Source organism: Haemaphysalis longicornis, unplaced genomic scaffold (assembly GCF_048455015.1).
Source record: "Haemaphysalis longicornis isolate Haplotype H1 unplaced genomic scaffold, Haemaphysalis longicornis Haplotype H1 scaffold_2, whole genome shotgun sequence".
Lineage (NCBI taxonomy): Eukaryota > Metazoa > Arthropoda > Arachnida > Ixodida > Ixodidae > Haemaphysalis > Haemaphysalis longicornis.
In genome coordinates, this window is record NW_027526295.1 from 191,024,585 (window position 1) to 191,043,182 (window position 18,598).

At 52.0% G+C, this 18,598-nt stretch overlaps 1 protein-coding gene across 1 annotated transcript; it reads right to left on the reverse strand.

Moving 5' to 3' along the window:
• Nucleotides 1-15,319: 15,319 nt before the first annotated feature.
• On the reverse strand, nucleotides 15,320-15,733 carry LOC144168453 (uncharacterized). The gene has a single exon (XM_077697435.1). The coding sequence runs from the start codon at nucleotides 15,731-15,733 to the stop codon at nucleotides 15,320-15,322; it is 414 nt and encodes a 137-aa protein (XP_077553561.1).
• Between the last annotated feature and the right edge of the window lie 2,865 nt (nucleotides 15,734-18,598).

Below are 18,598 nucleotides of genomic sequence, written 5' to 3' on the forward strand. Positions count from 1 at the left end.
ACAGCTAGCCAGGTGGGTGTGGCTGAATGAATGAATAAATTTCATTTATTGTTGTTTACCAAAGAAAGGAATGTCCACTAGCAGGGGTAGTTTGTCTCACCTATGGGTGGACATCGGAACACCTGCTGGTGTGGGAGTGTGGGGGATGGGGGTAGAAGACAGGCAGATAACGGATAATAAAAAGTGGGGGAGGTTGCATATATACATATATATTCATGACAATGCACAATATGAAAAAAGGCACAAACACGCACCCCCCCCCCCCACACACACACACCCAAACACACACACAGCCGCAGTCTAGTTCACTACCGGGAGAGAAAGCAGAGCACCGGGAGGAGTCCCAAAGCATCCAGGTAGGGCCTCGAGGCCTCATGGACTCCGTCCCACTCCCTGGCATTGCCCGGCGGCTAGAAGATCTGTTCAAAGGGCCGATCCCTTCTCCTGAGGGCGGCCAACAGCTCTGCCCTCCCTGCCACAAACTATGGGCACTCGAGCACCACGTGCGGCAGGGCCTGGACGGTCACTTGGCAGTGCTGGCACGACGGTTCGTCGACCAGCTCTAGTCGATGTTTTCACTCGGCTGTCCACACGCACCCCCCTCGGAGGCGCAGGTCAGCCGAGCGCTACTGACGTGGTAGCCGTGCGGCCCGCACGAGTGGTGGGGTCCCTCAAACGGCCAACAGCGGATCTGGGTGCCGGGCTCGCACGTGCCGCTGGATCACAAGAAGGGAGCCGTGTGCGAGGGGGCAGCTCGTGGTTGTCGGCGTACTGCTCGTCTGCCCGCTCATTGCTCTTCAGCCCTATAGGGCCTGGAACCTAGTGCAGCCGCCGGCAAGCGCCTCATTCAGCCAGCCGTGCCACCTTGTCCCGCGCGGCCTGCACCAGTAGTGAGCGCGGGCGCCCTCCTAGACCCTGAAAAGGGCCACCCGGCAGTCGCAGAGCAGGGCGAAGCACTCGGGAGGAATCTCCAGCTCCACGAGCAGGTCCAGGCCCAGGATAATGCCCACAAGCTCGCCCGTGTCGGATGAGGCGCCGTAGTGCAGCCGGGAATGCCTGGTAACCTCCCCCAGCACAGCGGCTGATGCTGCCGAACCCTGCGTCTGCCGCAAGGGATCGTCCGCGTAGGCCAGGGTGTAGCCCTCAAGATCGTCCCAGACGACAGCCCGAAGCAGCTTCAGCTACCCACCGTGCAGCTACCCACCGTGCGCAGCCTGCACAGCAAGCTGCGGCGTCCGCAGCTTGCTGTGCAGGACCGGGATCTTCGGCCACGATCTTCGACCGCGAGATCTTCGGCCTGCCCTAGCGGCCAAGTGCACTTCAGCCGCGAGAGAATCGGGGCGGCAAGGGGAGGGGATGTCCATGGGGGCCACCATCTGCTTGTACAGGGCCAGCATACTCCCCATACTCAAGTTGCGGTGTGTGCAGCCGCTGCACCAGGGGGCTGCCCCCTCAGCCCACCACAGGCAGTCAATGTAGCCCAGGGCCCGCTTCTCAGACGTCATTTGTAGCGTCTCTTCGCACTGCGAACCTCAGGCAGGCCCAGGCAGGCGCAAATGCTCTTGCGGTAGCCGACCCCCCCCCCCCCCCGCCCTGTCACAGGCTCTGCTTGCGCAGGGGGATCAGCGGCAGCACGTACATGAGCAACGCAGCGGTTGAGGCATTGTACGGTCGCAGGGCTGATAGCGGTGAGAGCGGCGGTCCCGGGCGGCCGCCTACTGCTCGGCCCTTGTGTTCATCAAAGACCTGGCTCGAAGCTCCTTGGCGGCCTGGTGGAAGTTGACGCCGTAGTCCAGGGCATGGTGTAAGATATATTATTAGGTGAGGACACAGCTTGCAAAACGAACGTGTGCTCTTCGTTTTGATAAAGTCGCAAAACTGGCGCAGCTGAGACCGTTGATTGCAGCGCCCTCCAGCGGCAGAGAAAAGAAGGTGCCCGAGCGCCGCCCACTCGGACATGTTCGGATCCCTTCGGCTCCTTGTTGGGCCTTCTCGGCAGCTTCCGTAACCGGTCGTCTGCTCGATTTCTGCTCGCCGTATCTTGGTTGGTTCCGCCGGCCGGGGGTGCAGACGATAATTTGAAGCAGCCGTGCGAAAGCTTTTGCGCTCGCCACAGTGTTTCAACGTGCTCTAAGCATGTGTTTTGAGTCGGTAACAATCAAAAGAAGGTATAAAACACTAAACGGAAGGGAATGTGTGCCGCCGTATCCGTTGAGCGCTCACACAAATGAGATTTTATGCTGGCCATTTTATGATTGTGCAAAGAAAAAAATGGGGTGCAAATGTTTTATTGAGTACGTACTGCAGCGGATGGCAAGAAAACGTGACAGTACTTAACGTTACCTGCGATCCTAAACGAATGAATGCATGCTCTGCAGCCATCCTCAGCAGAAAATGATGCTACTTGCGGTCAGCATTTTTCTGAGAGTGCGGTTGCGCGAAAGGGTTCTTTCTGGTGCTTTGAGGGGATGTACTACTGAATGTCGAAGAGGTGCGCGCTCGCAAACAATGCAGTGCCGTCGACTTTACCGTTGGCTACAGCACCCCAAGCTACTCCGTACAAGCAGCGGCAAAATAAAGCGTCCGCTGACGGAACAACGCCCCGACATACAAGGAAAGTAGGCAGTTTGTGAAATGGATTAAACTGGCGGCGAGTACGCCGATGTTTCTTCGTCGTAAATGACGTTGCACAACTGGTGGGGTAAGTTCATTCACGAAGCAGCGGAGACGAATCGATGGTGTCAAACTCACCGCCGGCGTCTAATGTTCTGAGGAGCTGCGCACGCGTCTGACGCCCGAAATCTCGCAGCTGTTTAAACAATGAAATAAATTGCTCGTTATAAGATCGCGTTGTGTGAGCTCACCAGGTGAGCTCAAACAATGTTGTTTTACACGCATGCCGCTAGTGCCTGCGAACCACCTGGCTTTGGAGAGTCGTTGTTCAAGTCACTTGAAGCCTCGGTCGCTTCGAAGCTCAGTTAAGAGTTCTGCCACCAGATGTCCTTTCAATCAAAGGTCCACGCGCGGCGCTACGGCACCACCAACTCTATTTGACAGATTTTTGGGCTGCTGTGTCCACACCTAAAAGTATATCTTACACCGTGGTCCAGGGTGAGCCCCATGCGCACACTGGTCTCGCCGTCCATGTGCAGGCATGCGGCCCGGGGCCTCGGCGTCCGGGCGTCCGGCGTCCGGGATCTCAAACATCAGTTGCCTTGGCAACAAGGCACAAACCACTCTCAGTTACGGTTCCGTGATCCCGGTTCAGCTTGGGGCCCCATCTCGCGACATGTGGGCACTGCAGGCGTACCACTCACTCCCATTGGGAAGTGCGAGATGCGTTTGGCATTACAGGAGGCGATGGTGTGTGTTGTGGACGCCTATGTTTCGCGATGATATGCGACGTTGTGCTTCTGCGGGTGGATAGTGCTTCCAATGGTCTGGATTATCTTTCTCTAGCGACGTACGACTCAACCTCGCATGGGGTATGTGCAGTGTGCGTGGCTAAAAGCCATCTCGGCTTGTGCGCCAGGGTTAAGTGACTTGCTGTTCGTCCCCATCAACCGCGCGCGACGTGAGTGCCGAATTTACAACGGACAGGAGGAGGCAACCCATCGCCTGTCAATCGTGGTTCAGACTTGCAACGCATGTTGTGACGTCGTGTTCGTTCGAAACGCATCTCTGGATTGTTTTGAAGTTGAATAAAATGTATGCGTCAAACCCGGGCATTCGGCTCAGGGCGTTCTCTGCGATTGCACGAAAGAAGTACCACGGGGCTTCAACGCTTTCTTTATGGAACGTACTCAGATAAGAGAATATCCATGTCGTGTTATGGCCGTGTTGCATTCAATACAAACGGTTAAGCGTTTGTTTACACTTGTTTCGTTTGTCGTGAAATGTCCAAGCACTCCGGCACTACGCTGGCAGATCAGCCGGCGAGCCGACGCTGAGCAGACGACTGATGTCTTTGCCGGAAGTGCGTGAAAAAGCCGCCCAATAGCAGGATGTCTAGCTCGTGACGAACATCTGGGAATCGATGACGTAGACATGTGAAGATGGCGGCGTCCAAAAACACGAAGGGAAGGGTGAGAAAAAAGCGACAAACTTTGCAACAAAAGTGTGAGCTTTCTGCTGCGCGTAAAAGAGTAATACTTGGCACAGATGACGTTGACGACCCACTCTAACGATTGCGCTAGTTCATTTAGTGTGCTCAAAACGCCTTTCAGGGCCCCTTTAAGCGAACGCACATAATCGTCACGCACACGACCCCCTCACGTTTTCGCCAAGCCTCTGGTGGTGGTGATTTATTAAGAAAGCAGGGAAGAGAAAAGAACAGGGTATATTGCTGAACTAAGTCGGAGAGTTCACCCTCATACAACCCAGTCCAGGGAAGGGAAGGGGGGGGGGGCTTTGAAATTAAGGGAAGAGAGAAAGAGGAAAGAAGGAAGAGAGTGGGGCACAGTCTGATACGTCGCGCTCCTCTCCATATTTCGCGACAGCCTCCTCATTTGCTTTTTTCACTCTTCGGACTTGCCATCGTTCTCTCGGTAACGACGACGGCGATGCGGCTCAGTTCAGGGACGGGCGTCGAAGGGCTGCGCCCTAAAAACACAGCTTCTCCGGGAAAATTTGTTGTGGGCGACAACTCTGCAGTGAGGGAAACGCTCCCTGAAATCGATGCCTTGGTGTGAAATTGTGCGCAGATTTTGAGAGCAGAAGCTCTGGTGTGACTTTTGCGATGCAGCAGGTAACAATTATATTCTGTTCAGTGTTAACGAATAACTTTTCTGGCGTTTCGCGTTCAACGAGACGTCTAAGGATTTCGCTTTAATATTTGTCAAGTTTTTATAGATCTGTGGGGAATCGTATTTTTTCAAGTTTTCATATTTTGCTAAAAGAATCTTTTAAAACCTGTTTTTACAGGTCCCTCAAAATTTCATGAAAACGTATCTTAAGCCCGATGCTGCTGTTCCTAGAAGTACTCCTCGTCCGCCGCGATGGCCTCCATCCTCCGCAAGGCCACCCGCTCCAGCAGCTTGCAGCCGCAGGATGTGAGAGCCACGGGGCGGTAGGGCACGACTGCCGTGAAGTCCCGGCCCCGCTTGGGCAGAGGCCGCAGGATGGCCACCAGACAGCTGGACGGCAGCCGCCCCGTCTCTCAGATGCGGTTGTGGGCTGCCAGGAGCTCCTCACCCAGATTGCGCAACATCTGGTAGGTGAGGCCATCGGCCTCCGGCGCCAACTTCCGCGTGCAGCTGCGGAGGGCCCCACAGCTCCTCTGTCCCTCGAGCTCCTCTGGCACAGAAGCTACAGGGCCTGCGGCCACCCGCAAGTGTGGCTGCAGGAAATGCGCAGCAAACCTCTGGGGCAGCTTCTTGGAGCTGACATGTTTGTTGATGAGCAGGGCGGCCAGTGGATTGCGGTTCCCACGGGGCCGGGGGACGGACTGGAAGATGCCCCAGAGGCACCGGTAGCGTGGGTCTGCCTCCGAGCTGACGCACAACTGGGCCCAACGCTACCTGTTGAGGCGGTTGGCCTGCCGTCTGCAGGCCCCGTCCACGAAGCGGTGCGTCGTCCAGTCCGTCGTGGCCCTCGAGCGCTGTGGCTTCATGTCTGCCTGGTTCCGCACCATCCACAGCTGCTGCAGCTTCAGGTTCGGCGTAGCGGCGTCCCTGGCGACGGTGCAGCTCTGCGTGGTCCGCTTGGCGCAACGAACCAGGCCCACGTAGACCCACGAACAGCTCCGATCTCTCACCCAGGTCCTGTCGGCACGGCAGCGCCGGAACTTGTTCCAGTGGCTGACATGGTGTAGGACGGGTTGCCTGACCGGCTTCCCGGGTGGTGAGACGTGCAACGATTAATGGTCGGAGAAGAAAATTTAAAAAAAACCGAGGATGTCAATCATCCACCCCTCTCTCTCTACCAATGACGTTAGTTAACGCGAAGCATTTTCATGAGGGATTCCTCTGTTGTCGTCTGAGTTTGGACTTTGACTCGTTGAGCTTTTATTTTCTCTCGCATATAGCTTAGACTTTTAATCGCAGCGGCTTTGTCTTTGACCCTCCACCATTTGAATTCGCACAGGTAAATCTTCGCGTTCAACTATCGTCGTCGTTATACGGGGGGATGAATGATTTTTCTGTCTAATTTATCACGTCCATGCACCCCTCTCCAAGTCCAAACTGCTTCTACCATGTCGGATTCCCGCAATTGGATACACGTGGGCTTCATATCGCAAGGCACCCAGTTTCGATTCGTACCACAGGAAGCGCTTTTTTTTTTTTCTTTAACTTCATCCATGATCAGCATCATCGTCCAAGAAAGTTGGCTTTCCTGAAGTGCGTTTTCGACGCGATATACGCCAACAGTGAGACATAGAAAGAAAGCTTCGCTTTAAAAGGCACGGGAAAGTGAGGGCAACGGAGAGGTGTGACAATGGCAGCACTTCGCATTTTCCTAGGGGCGTTAGCAGAATCTTAGCCGAAACTAGAGCCCAGGGATTAAGGCAGAAAATAAACTTATCCAACGACACATTTTTTGCGCTTCCGTGCAGCTTGCACTGTCCTCTACATAGGGCTTCCTCCTCCTGACCAGCCGTACATTCAAGTCGAGAAAAATAAGGCACCTTTTGAAAATCAGTGGAAACCTATATATCCTACGATAGTACTGCGCACGTTTTTACGCAGCGACAGTTCAGCGTCCTGGCTGGGCTCTGTAAAACTGCGAAGGGATTTACTACTATAGACACATATAACTGGGTCCAGTGAGTCGTGCCCTTAGCTTCAGTTGGTACGAACTAGCGTTAGCACTTCTCAGGATGCATGGTGTTTTTAACACGTACTAGCTTTACTGTATGAATCACGGCCACTACTATAATTGCTGAGTTTCATTAACTTTTTTTGCATCAGTGTGCCAATGTTTCAGTGTGCCAGTGTGCCAATCAGTGTACCAGTGTGCCTAGCGTGGCTCATATTCACAAAATTGTACTGGTGGCTGGCAGCTCATCGGCCATCCCGTCCCTAAAATCTGATTGATGGAATGATCTGCCGTCGTCGGTGACGCTCGTAAGGAAGCTGATGAACCACCCAGAAACGCGCCCCCAGAGCGCTGTGGCCGGCGTTCGAGCCCTTTACCTAGTCGCGATAGTATTAAGGCGAAAGCCTTATTTGTATTGTGATGCGCGAAAAGTGAACTCAAAACGTGACCGTTGTCGTTCGTCGGTGACAGTACGAATGACATCAAAAGTCACGTGACCTCAGCAGAGGGAACTGCGCAGTAGGGAAGCGTGGGGCATGGTGCTCTGTGCCATTGCTCGGCTTTAGCGTTTGAAGTGCCTTTCTTTGGATTTCCGGCCTGCTTCAGACGACCGTTATTCCCGAATTTGTTGATGTTGATTTATCGGATAAAGGCATGTGCTCACACAAGCAAGCCACGCACGGCGCTGGGGCTAGAGGAGAAAAAAACCAACCAGGCTCCATCGCTTTGTCAGGAGACCCAGACGACCTTGGACTGCTGAGGCTCCCGAAAGGGGGTCAAGCGATGCATACACGTCTGCAATCGGGTCAAGGTTTGTTCATCCTGTTTACCGGTTGAACCCATCTGCGCTGACCAGAAAAGCACCGCGGGGTTAGCGAGGTCTTAAGGAACTTCGCGATAAGCCGTTCTTCGTTTTTGGTGCTCCGCAAGGTCATTTAGGAGCCGTTTAACATTTTGCCACACCGCACACTTCGCTAAGCCTACCTAGGCTTGCCGCGACGGCTTCCTTGGCCGCTGGCAGCACCGCACGTGCCCCGCGCAACGGTGGTGGAGCTGCAAGCGACCGCGCCAGCTGTGGATCACAGCGCCAGCTAATACCTCATCATGGAGTCTGTCGTGCTCGGATAAAATGTCCCTACCGAAGAAATGGAAGAACCCGGATGGGCCACCATTCGACGACGACAAGCCTCTCTGAAAGCCACCTCGGATGTCCCGTATAACACGCCGCCAATCGCGCATGACTCCTCGAAGCAACGGAAGAAAGGTCAGCACCCCTCGCACCGGCAACCACCTCCAGCCTCTGCCTCGCGGTGACATAAAAATTGTTCTCCGACCACGGGGCGATCTCGCGCTTTCCTCGCTGCCTCTGGCTCTACTCGCCGACCACATTCAACACCAAGAGGGTGATGCACCGAATGACCAGGCCCAAGTGCGCGTTCAACCCAAGTCGACCTTTGTCATAGTCAGCCCCTCGGACGAAGCACGAGCAACAGAGTACGCAAACATCTCTACCGTCATAATCAACAGCAAAAGATATAACGTTGCGGCGCATGTATCGGCATCAGTGAACACGCAAACAGGAATTATCTTCCACGTCCGCAAATCAGACACAGCAGGACAGATCTCACAAAGCATCTTCAACTTCAACCCCCAACTGACAATTCTCGATGTTCGCAGACTGAATATTTCCAGGATGGTGCAGATACTTTTCGAGAGACCCTGTGTTCCATACTAGGTCAGGTACCACGCCACTGCTTACTGATGTAATCTTTTCCGTCGAAGGACGCAGACCCGCACCCAATGCTCGACCATCGGCCCCAGGCAGGAAGTTTGCGTGGGCCGTAAACAGTAACAAGATGCACTTGGTGTGGTGCCATCGACGCACAGGAGCAGCATCCATGCACGCCCATGTGCATCGCCTGTGGAGGGAGCCATGTGACCGCCTCCAGCGAGTGCCAGCAGCGGTTTCATCCCCGCAAGACCAACGCCAAAGCAGCCTCCACCATGGCACACAAGCATTAAATTAATTCCGCCGCTGCCCCAACGAGACGAGAAGCTGAAACCACCGAAGCACGATGACGGCGAGAAGCAACAAGACGGCGGCCTGACAAGATCGAGCAACGTCCCCGAGAACAAACAACGCAACCAACAGGTGGGCAGTCTTCGCTTGCCTCCCTCTGCTCACATGCAAAATTATCAGTCTAACGTAACTCCCCCTAATCCAATGACAGACATAATTCGAGAATTGTGCACTACTAGACTTGAAATCACCTCACTCAAAGGGAATACACAGCCCTTAAACAGCACCATCGCATAATCCCCAAAAACGCAAGGCACCATGCACGCCTATTCTCGAATAACAATAATCCACTCACCCTAACTTCAAACAATGTGTCCAAAAAATCAAAAAGATTCTACCACCCCCACGACGCAATTAGAGCAGAAATCCACAACAGCATCCAATGGATAATCAACAACCTGCATGGAAGCAACAAACGCGCCGGTGGTAGACATCACAGAGGTCGACATCTTCTGATCCGGCCCAGCAATTTACAAAGAATGCCAAAAGTAAAATCACCCAGATTTGGCAGCGGAATTGCAAGGGTTTCTCACAGAAGAAAGCTGTCCTACAACAGCATATTCAAAATGTAGATACCCCCCACCCCCCAACACTATATATGCTTTACAAAAATTTGGAAAATCTGTAAAACTTCCGGGATATAAAGCATACCAAGTATAATAGAACTCAATCACGGCGATACTTAAGTAGAGTAATATTCCTGCCAACACGACGCAATTCGACACCATCGGCATCCCTTACGGTTTCATCACTATTTTACCCACAAAAAGAAATCAAACCAATCTTTTGCGATTAACATCTACAGTAAACCTAAGGCCAGAGATCATAGATTTAACTTACTTTTCTCGCTTGCCCGCAAAAAATCTGAACTCCATAGCCTAGTCATAGGTGGAGATTTGAACGAGCCACACACGGAAACCTCCAGATTACTAGAAAAAAATTTCTCCGCATTTCCCCGAGGGGAAGAATGTGAAAGTGCGAATGCACGAGTTGAATTAGCGCGGTTCGGTAATGTTCGCGAAAGAGAGATCACACACACACACACAACTACAAAGAAAGAAAGATGCATTTATTCACAAACACCTATTTGTGTTGTCGTTGTACTTGATTGCTAGAGCGGATCTCAGCTTTGAAATTTCGTGTCAGTACTCCTTTAAGCGGGTGCATTAGCCCTTCTCACGCCCGATTCCTGCCCAATCCCCCACGTGGGTATGTGCCATGCACAGACACCTATTTGTGTTGTCGTTGTACTTGATTGCTAGAGCGGATCTCAGCTTTGAAATTTCGTGTCAGTACTCCTTTAAGCGGGTGCATTAGCCCTTCTCACGCCGGATTCCTGGCCAATCCCCCACGTGGGTATGTGCCATGTCAGCGGCCAGGCAGCGCGCGCCCATCTCCCCCCGTTGCCAAGGAAGACGAGGAGATTCCTGGCCAATCCCCCACGTGGGTATGTGCCATGTCAGCGGCCAGGCAGCGCGCGCCCATCTCCCCCCCGTTGCCAAGGAAGACGAGGAGCGCGCGCACCTGCAGCTGTTGCTATGTGGACGGACGGCGGTCAACGGAATTCAGGGTCGCTTATAAAGTGCATTCGCACTTAAAAGGCAGGTACTTTTGGATCAAGCACAAATACATCATCTTACGCTCGAGAAAGCACCGAACATCCCGACCAGGATAGGAAACAGCATACAACGAGACTTCACACCAGACCATACATTCACTATACACAAAGAAATCACAATGGACGGTAACATACGTTGATCCGGCAGTGATCCATTTATTGTTCAAACCGATCTTGAACTCAAGCACCCAATTAAAAGGCTACCTAAGCATCCACGGCTCTTAGACTGCGATGAATTCCGGAAACTATGCCTCGCCAATCAGGACTCGCAAAACAGTGCAGACCTTATAGATCTACAAAGGAGGAGGAGCATATCTTTAATGAAGACCAGCGATGTTATCCGAGCCGTCGCGCTGGCTTGCTGCGCTAGATGAGAGAAGAAAAAAAAATGTGGCAATGAAAAGATGTCATTTGATGTGCCCAAAATTTTCAATCACAGAACTCCGTCCAGTTGTGTGCTCCGAAGAAACTTCAAGAGAGATTTGATTACACGTACAGCCTGACTGGGACCCGACCAGCGACCCAAAACAGCCCTCAGCTCAAGTCCCGCACCAAGCTGCATGCACAAAGATAATATGAGTTTCTGTCTTTGCACGGTGTACTTTGGACACACGCATATGATATGATGAATGTCTTCTCGTGAGTCACATCTGCAACAAATAGGTGAAGATGCCTGCTGGATTTTATACAGGTAATGTCCCGTGTAGGCCACATTCAAGCGCAGCTTATGCAGAATGGCTTCCTCGCACTTGCTAAGTCCAGGTGGCATTCTGAAGGGGCACTTTGGATCAATCGCATGAAGAGGTGCGTATTGCTGCCTTGCATCAGCCCACATAGACATCTGCGCTTTCCATGCGGTTGATGAGGCGAGTATTGCCGCATCCTTTCTGGTAAATGGGATCGGCAGAGTTTGAGAGCAAAGACTGTGGGCAGATGAGGCGGCTTTGTCAGCTGCGTCGTTGCCGGCAACTCCGCAGTGGACAGGAAGCCACTGCAGACCTACGCTATGTCCCCTTTGTATGGCTTGTGAGTGCAAAAGATTGATTTCCCAAGCCAGCTGTTCTTTTGGAAGCGACTTTGAGCTCTTGAGTGCTGACCTGGAGTCTGTAAATACAGCCCATTGATTGGCCGGCTGCTTTAGAATATACTGAAAAGCAGCGCGCAGTCCAGCCAGCTCAGTAACTGTCGTCGAGGAGTTGTGGCTAAGTAGGGCGCAGATGATAGTGAGCGACGAAGGAATCGAGATCCCTATCGCCGGCGATGTAGCCGTCACTGAGCCATCAGTGTACACATGAGTGTGGCCTCTGCATTTGTTGTTGATATGTTCCAAGGCAAATAACTTTAGATCCGGGGCTGGTATATCCGCCTTCCGCTTAAATCCAGGTACTGTGGTGACAATTTTCATTGGAGGGAATAGCCACGGAGGGTGAAAAGAAGAGGCTGAAGGCTGACACTGGTAGGGCATAGCGTGATGCACTTACGAGGCCCAGGCGACAGCAAGAGGATGCCCATGTTGCCTTGCCACAACGCGCAGGCCCGTGCGAAGTTGTTCCACTGCCTGCAGAGCAGTGGGAGGAAGCCGTCTGCTCTCTGTCATGGTTCCCATTGCGGAAGTGTTCTTCAAGACACCAAGACATATCCTGAGTATTCGGGCCTGCAACCCGTCTAGTATTTTAGAATTCCGTTTGGAAAGAGAAGTCAGGGCTGGGAGGCTATAGCGAAGTAAGCCTTCGCAGAGGGCGTCGTATAGCCGTAAAAGAGAGCTGACGCTACATCCATCAGTGCTGTTGGAAAGCATGCCGAAAATGTGCGCGAATGACGTCAGCTTCTGTTTTAGGCTTCGGATGTGCGGCGTCCATGTAAGATGGCGGTCGAAGGTAACACCCAAAAACCTGTAATGGGTGACATACGGTATCGGTACGCCTGCGGCCGTTAACTGGTAGTTTGAGAAGCTGGACCACTCAGCTTATACAAGACACAGAATTGATTGATTGATTGATTGATTGATTGATTGATTGATTGATTGATTGATTGATTGATTGATTGATTGATTGATTGATTGATTGATTGGTTGGTTGATTCATTGATTGATTGATTGATTGATTGATTGATTGATTGATTGATTGATTGATTGATTGATTGATTGATTGATTGATTGATTGATTGATTGATTGATTGATTGATTGATTGTGGGGTTTAACGCACCGACACAACGCAGGCCATGAGGCGCGCCGTAGTGCAGGGCTCCGGATTAATTTGACACTTTGGATCAATTTTACACTTAATTTTACAACATTACACTTTGGATCAACAAAGGCAGCGATGGTGAAATTGAGAGCACTCTAAAAAGAAGAGTAGGAACAGTGATAGAAGTGGCTGATCGAGTGGGCCTCACCTGTTCGCCAGCCAAATCCCAGTTGCTCATACTCCCGCCAAAAACACGAAACTCATCCCTTACCCCCGGAACCCACATACACATGCGAGGAGGCCCCATCCCAAAGATTCAAGTAATCAAAATGTTGGGCTTAATCATCCAACATAACGGATCCAATACTCCCTTCATACGCAAACTCGAACAATACGGCACACAAAAAACAGGTTGAATTCGACGAGTTACCAATAGACACAGAGTCCTCACGGAAGCTGATCGCCTCCGGCTTCTTCCAGCCTTTGTCCTCAACAGGCCAACTTACTCCCTTCCATATCTAAACCCATCTGAAACCGAGCTAAGTAGAGTCAACCGCATACTCAGAAAAGCATATATAGAGCAACGCTACAACTGCCTCTCAGCACTTCCAATGCCAAATTCGAAGCCCTGGGTGTGCATAACACTGCGGAAGAGCTCATTGAGGCTCATCTCGTCGATCAAATCACCAGACGCTCAAAAGTTACCCCTGGCGCTCATATTCTACAGAGGCCATGAATCTCCCCTCTCGACCTCTCAGAAGGCAAAACCCGACTCCTTCCTGACATCCATTCCAATTCAATTATCAAGCCTCTACCAGGAAACATGCACCCAGAATTTCACACCAACGGGCGCTCTTAACGCGCACGACCATTACATAAACAATACCGCAACAAAGATTACGTCCACTACGTAGACGCAGCAGAATATCGGCGGCATGGGCACTTCTTAAACGCCTCCCATTGACCTTCCAATCAAGTCCACCGCAACTTCCTGACCATACGCACCACCAACCCAGCCACGCCGGAAGAGGCGGCACTAGCAGTAGAGCTAACGCAAAAGCCGACCCCCTACACCGTCGTCACCGATTCTAAAACGGCAGTTCAAAATTTTTCTTTCGGCTTTATTTCCCCACAGGCAATTAAAATTCTCCAACAAGCACCCCCAACGACCCCCGCAGAAATCATCTGGGCTCTGGCGCACGCTGGCCTGGAGGGGAATGAAGTTACCCTCAGTGTGAGTCGAGAACTCACCATCCGAGCCGGGACCAGCTCGTTCCCCTACCATGGCGCCAGATCTGCTAGAGACCGGATCATCACGTACAATGAAAGTACCACCCATTACGGCCTCCCTCGGTGTGTTTACCCCCGCCACAGAGAAAACCTACCATCCCTCAAGAACACCCACGACGACTTTTACAAACTAGCACATTTCCTTATCCTGCTAAATTACATCTAATTTACCCAGCCGTATTGCCTTCACTTAACTGTACCGCCTGCCAGTCCCTCGGCACTCTTCAGCACCTTATGTGGGGATGCCCGAGGGATCCCTACCCGAAAATAGCCACATGTGAGCAGTGGCAGGAGTCGTTGCGCTGCCCAGACCAGGAGGCTGAAGCTTCACTGGTCGCCCGGGCGGCCGCGGTTGCCGCAAAACCGGCGGCCACTATCGTCACTGGACTGCGCTCCCAAATGAATGTGTCCCTCCTACTTTAACTGCTTAACTGACACGGTGGTGTCGGGGTGGCAAAACACGCGTTCAGTGTATCGCTCGCTTCGAAAGCGTGCGCTGAAAAGACTACAATGCCAGCGTACCGACGACGTTGAGAGACGGCAGTACCACGAAGGCTTCATGCTGTGTGAAGCCCGCACAACACTCCGCTTGCATGGAAAAGTGTTCGCGCAGCGATGTGTCATTTCCGAAACGGAGCAAGGGAAGGTCGCGAGGATACGCGTACTGTTGTCTGTAGTGTCCCCTGCTGGGCATGACTCGGGGTTAATGAACTGATATTGTAATTGGAGCATGACATCTTGCGCGGAGATTTGTGGCCGAAAACCGAACATAGATGGTGGAAATAGCTGGGAAGATTCCACGTCACGACGCGTGTTCAATAAAATTATTTTCATGGCATTTCCGCATAGTTTTTAACTATTTGACTGTTGGCTGGTATTTGGAGCTTACCGCAATGTCCAACAGCAGTATCGTATTGTGAAAAAGGCCCCAATCGGCTTGCTCGACTGCGGTGGTAATACAAGGATCAGTTAATTTTTTTATGCCAGAGGTATTCGCTTTCAAACGCGGCCTTGACTTTCGCAGCGTTCGTACGGAGAAAAATTAGATGAAAGCTGAAACTACGCATGGGCGCCTATCAACTTGACAGTGTTATTCCGAGTCGCCGCCGAAATATGGCAGCAGGTGGTGCTCAACGGCCTATACCGAGGGTATACTTCATAGAGATAATAATCTGGTATACTTCATTGTTAACCGCATGGCCATGCCATCAACAAAATGTTAATCTCCTAGCTTTGCTCTTCTCTGCCAGTGAAGCAACGCCACGCTTTATCTCGCTCTAACAGACAACTTTTATTGCCACTAGAGCCGGGGAGAAAGCTCGAACGCTTCGTGCCGAGTCCTCGCTTCGAGGGCTTCGGCGTGAGGTGGCGGCAACCGAGCCGAGAGACTACTTCTTCTCCTCACTCTTCTCGACGATGGGCGCCTCCTGGCCGTCGACGAGGCGGCGCACCATCTTGTTGTTCTGGTACTCCTCGATGGTCTCCACGCCGTTCTCGAGGATGATGCGGCGCTCGAATTTGATCTTCTCTATGGGCGGCTTGGGCACGCCCACGAGGATGTTGCGTACCTGGCCCTGCTCGTCGGTGATCTCGTAGTTGGCCACCTCGTCGTTCACCGTCGTCTTGATGTGGTACGTGCCGCCCCCGTACACGGTGAGGCTTCCGCACAGCACGTTGTCCTGGCCCAGCGTCACCTCGCCCACCTCGATGCGCGGCTCCTCGGTCTTGCCCCCCGCCGGCTTGATGACGCCGATCAGAGGCTGGATGTGCGTCTCGTGCACGCACATGCTCGAGTTGCTCATGGTGGCTGCTCAGCCGACGCGCGGACCGCCACTAACAACGCTCTTCCTTCGGGCCGCCGGCGCGCGAGTGGGCACGGAAGCAGCTGGCGTGGACGGTCGCCGCCGCGGTGTCCCTGCGAGCCACCACACGTATGAGGGCCGAGCTGACACCGAAGACCGGCGAGGACGCCGCTGGATTGGTGGCCGCCTCACGGAACCCTGAATTTCGAATCACTGAGCGCGTGAGCTTTCACGCCGTCACGTTCAAAGAAGAAGAAGGTGGGGTTTTACTGCAAGCTAGCCCCCCCGAGTGTGATGATGATGATGGTGATGGTGATGATGATGATGATGATGATGATGATGATGATGATGAATTTTTAAGACTAAACTGAAAGAGTCTGAAATAGCGAGGATTCCGCATGCTTAAAAGGAGCGAGAAATTCAGATCTTAACCAAAGGAAAAATGCTTGGAAAGCATGGAGGAAAGAAAAGCTTAGGAGAGGCCCTGACGTCACACCCAGCGCAGCCGGAAACGCCATTTCTGTAAGTCGAATGGCGGACCATTGGCCCTCCATGCCATTGGTGGACTCTTTTTGTCTCTCTCTCTCGGTGCACCTTCTCCGCCTCCTCCGTCCTGTATCGCCTCTCGTCGTCTGCATCTGCCAGCGCCGAGCCGGCGGAAATCAGCTGATAGGCAGGTAGAAGGCCGTTTTGCAGCGCGTGACCGTGAACCTAAACGCGCGGTTACACTGTTACACGTCTTCAGTGTGGCCGCAGCAGGTTTGCGAAGCGGCTCGCTCTAACAATGCCGCAATGCTCGGTGCCAGGCTGCAAGTCGCGATCGGTACCCAAGGAATTGGGCGTCACTTTCCACCGGTTAGTGCATCATTCCGCTGACTAGTATTGCTGTACATTGGTGTGCATTCATCCTTTGTTTGCAATCGCCGCCGTTTATAGGTTCCCAAGCGATGGAGAACGCCGCAAACAGTGGGCGAACGCCGTGCGGCTACCGGACTGGAAAGTGCCCAAGTTTGCGTTGCAGTTTCACTGGCAATCCCAGAGATGACTAGTCAATTAAACGGCCGTTCTATATATATAGGTAAGCAGTACTTCATGTAGATTTCACGCTAAAAAATTGTGGAATGTTTTTACCGTTGTTCGCGTGCCTTCGATAGAATTTTTTGCGAAGGAGGAGGAGGAGGAGGAGGAGGCAAAACGTTTTATTGAGTAAAAAAAATGAGAGGGTGGGTGGCGTCAATAAACTTTTTTTCGCCAAGTTTCAACTTGTCTCAGTGTCAATAAATTCAAGGTGATATCAGTTGAAAACGTTCATACACTAACCTCGCAGTCTGAAGCGTTGAAAAGCGAAATCCAGAGCGAGACCACAAAAAGATCCAGATTCCAGATCCAGCACTCTTCCAGTCAACAGACAGACACCTACTAAGGTAATAGGACGATGGAATTATATCAACTGGGAATCTACCTTGTAACAGTTGCAAAGGCACTGCCGCGCATTGCCGGTCTAGCAAACTATATATTGCAGCGGCGATAACCAAAAAATTGAGTTGCGAATCGTTCGGTTGCAAGTCGCCTACGTACTGCACACCGTGTATCACTTCCCGAAAATCTACCTGACGGGTGTCCGCACGTACGACGGGACGGCGCGTTCACGATATCTGCACTTCAATAGGCGCGTCGTGATCGCGACCGGAGCAAAAGCTTGACGCGGTACAAGGTGCACTTGCAAGTAGAAATTAAATGACATATTCACATCGGCGCAGCTGTCGCAACTCGCAGCATCCTTTTGGAGTTCCGCAAGACCACAGCGCAGCAAAGCGAAGCAGCAATCTTCGCAATCGGACAAGGCAGGCGCTGCCTTTCCTCCATGACTGGCGAATGGCGGGCGGGCTGTTGCTAGGACGCCGTTGCTAACGCGACTTCCAATGGCCGCCGAAAACACGTGACTTCCTCCACACTTTTGCCAATGCGCGGGGATAGCTGGGGGCCTCTCCTAAGCTTTTTTTTCCTCCATGTTGGAAAGGCACGTGTCGGATCTAGAGTGATGGGGCAGCTTGAAGAAGAAGACAACGATTGATTATGAGGATGATGATGGTGATGATGATGTTTTCAGTGAAGACTTCTTTTATCCATGATGAGGGATGAGCCCGGTCTAAATCAGGCTACTGTGCCCCGATGGGAGGGGGTTCCTTTCAAGACGAAAAAAATACGAGATGTACAGAAAAACGAAGTAACCCCAACTAATTTCACCCAAATCGTTCAGTAACGTGCCGAATTAATACTGAAAATAGACGAACGCCGATCGTGAAGCTTATGGTTGTGGCACATATCCCGACCGTGGCGGTAGGTTTTTCAATTGGAGGCGAAACAGGACGATGCTCATGCGTTGAGATTTAGTCGCGCATTAAAGGTCCTCGTAGACCTCCAGTGCGCCACTCCTCTTAGCTCATGTGTAGCTTCGGCGCGTAATCTGCGAACAATTTTTCTGATTGTTTCGCCGAGAAAACAAGAATTTCTGTGCTTTTTTTTACTTGTAATGTTTTGTTTAGACCTTCTAAGGGAAAAAATTATTGAGATGATGTTGATACGAAATCACGGGGATGACTTGATTCAAACATGCCAGTGCGCGCTAGATCACGCTGAGGAGTATAACTGAACTTGAAGAAAAATGAAGAGAAGGAAGGAAGGAAGGAAGGAAGGAAGGAAAGTACAGGAAAGGTACGGAGGTTAACCAGGATACTGTCCGGTCGGCTACACTACTCATTGGGGCTGGGGGGGGGGGGAGGGGGTGGCATACGGGGGATGAAAGGGAAAGAAAGGACAGCCGTATATAATAAAGGACAAAATGAAAGGAAGAAAATTAGTAAA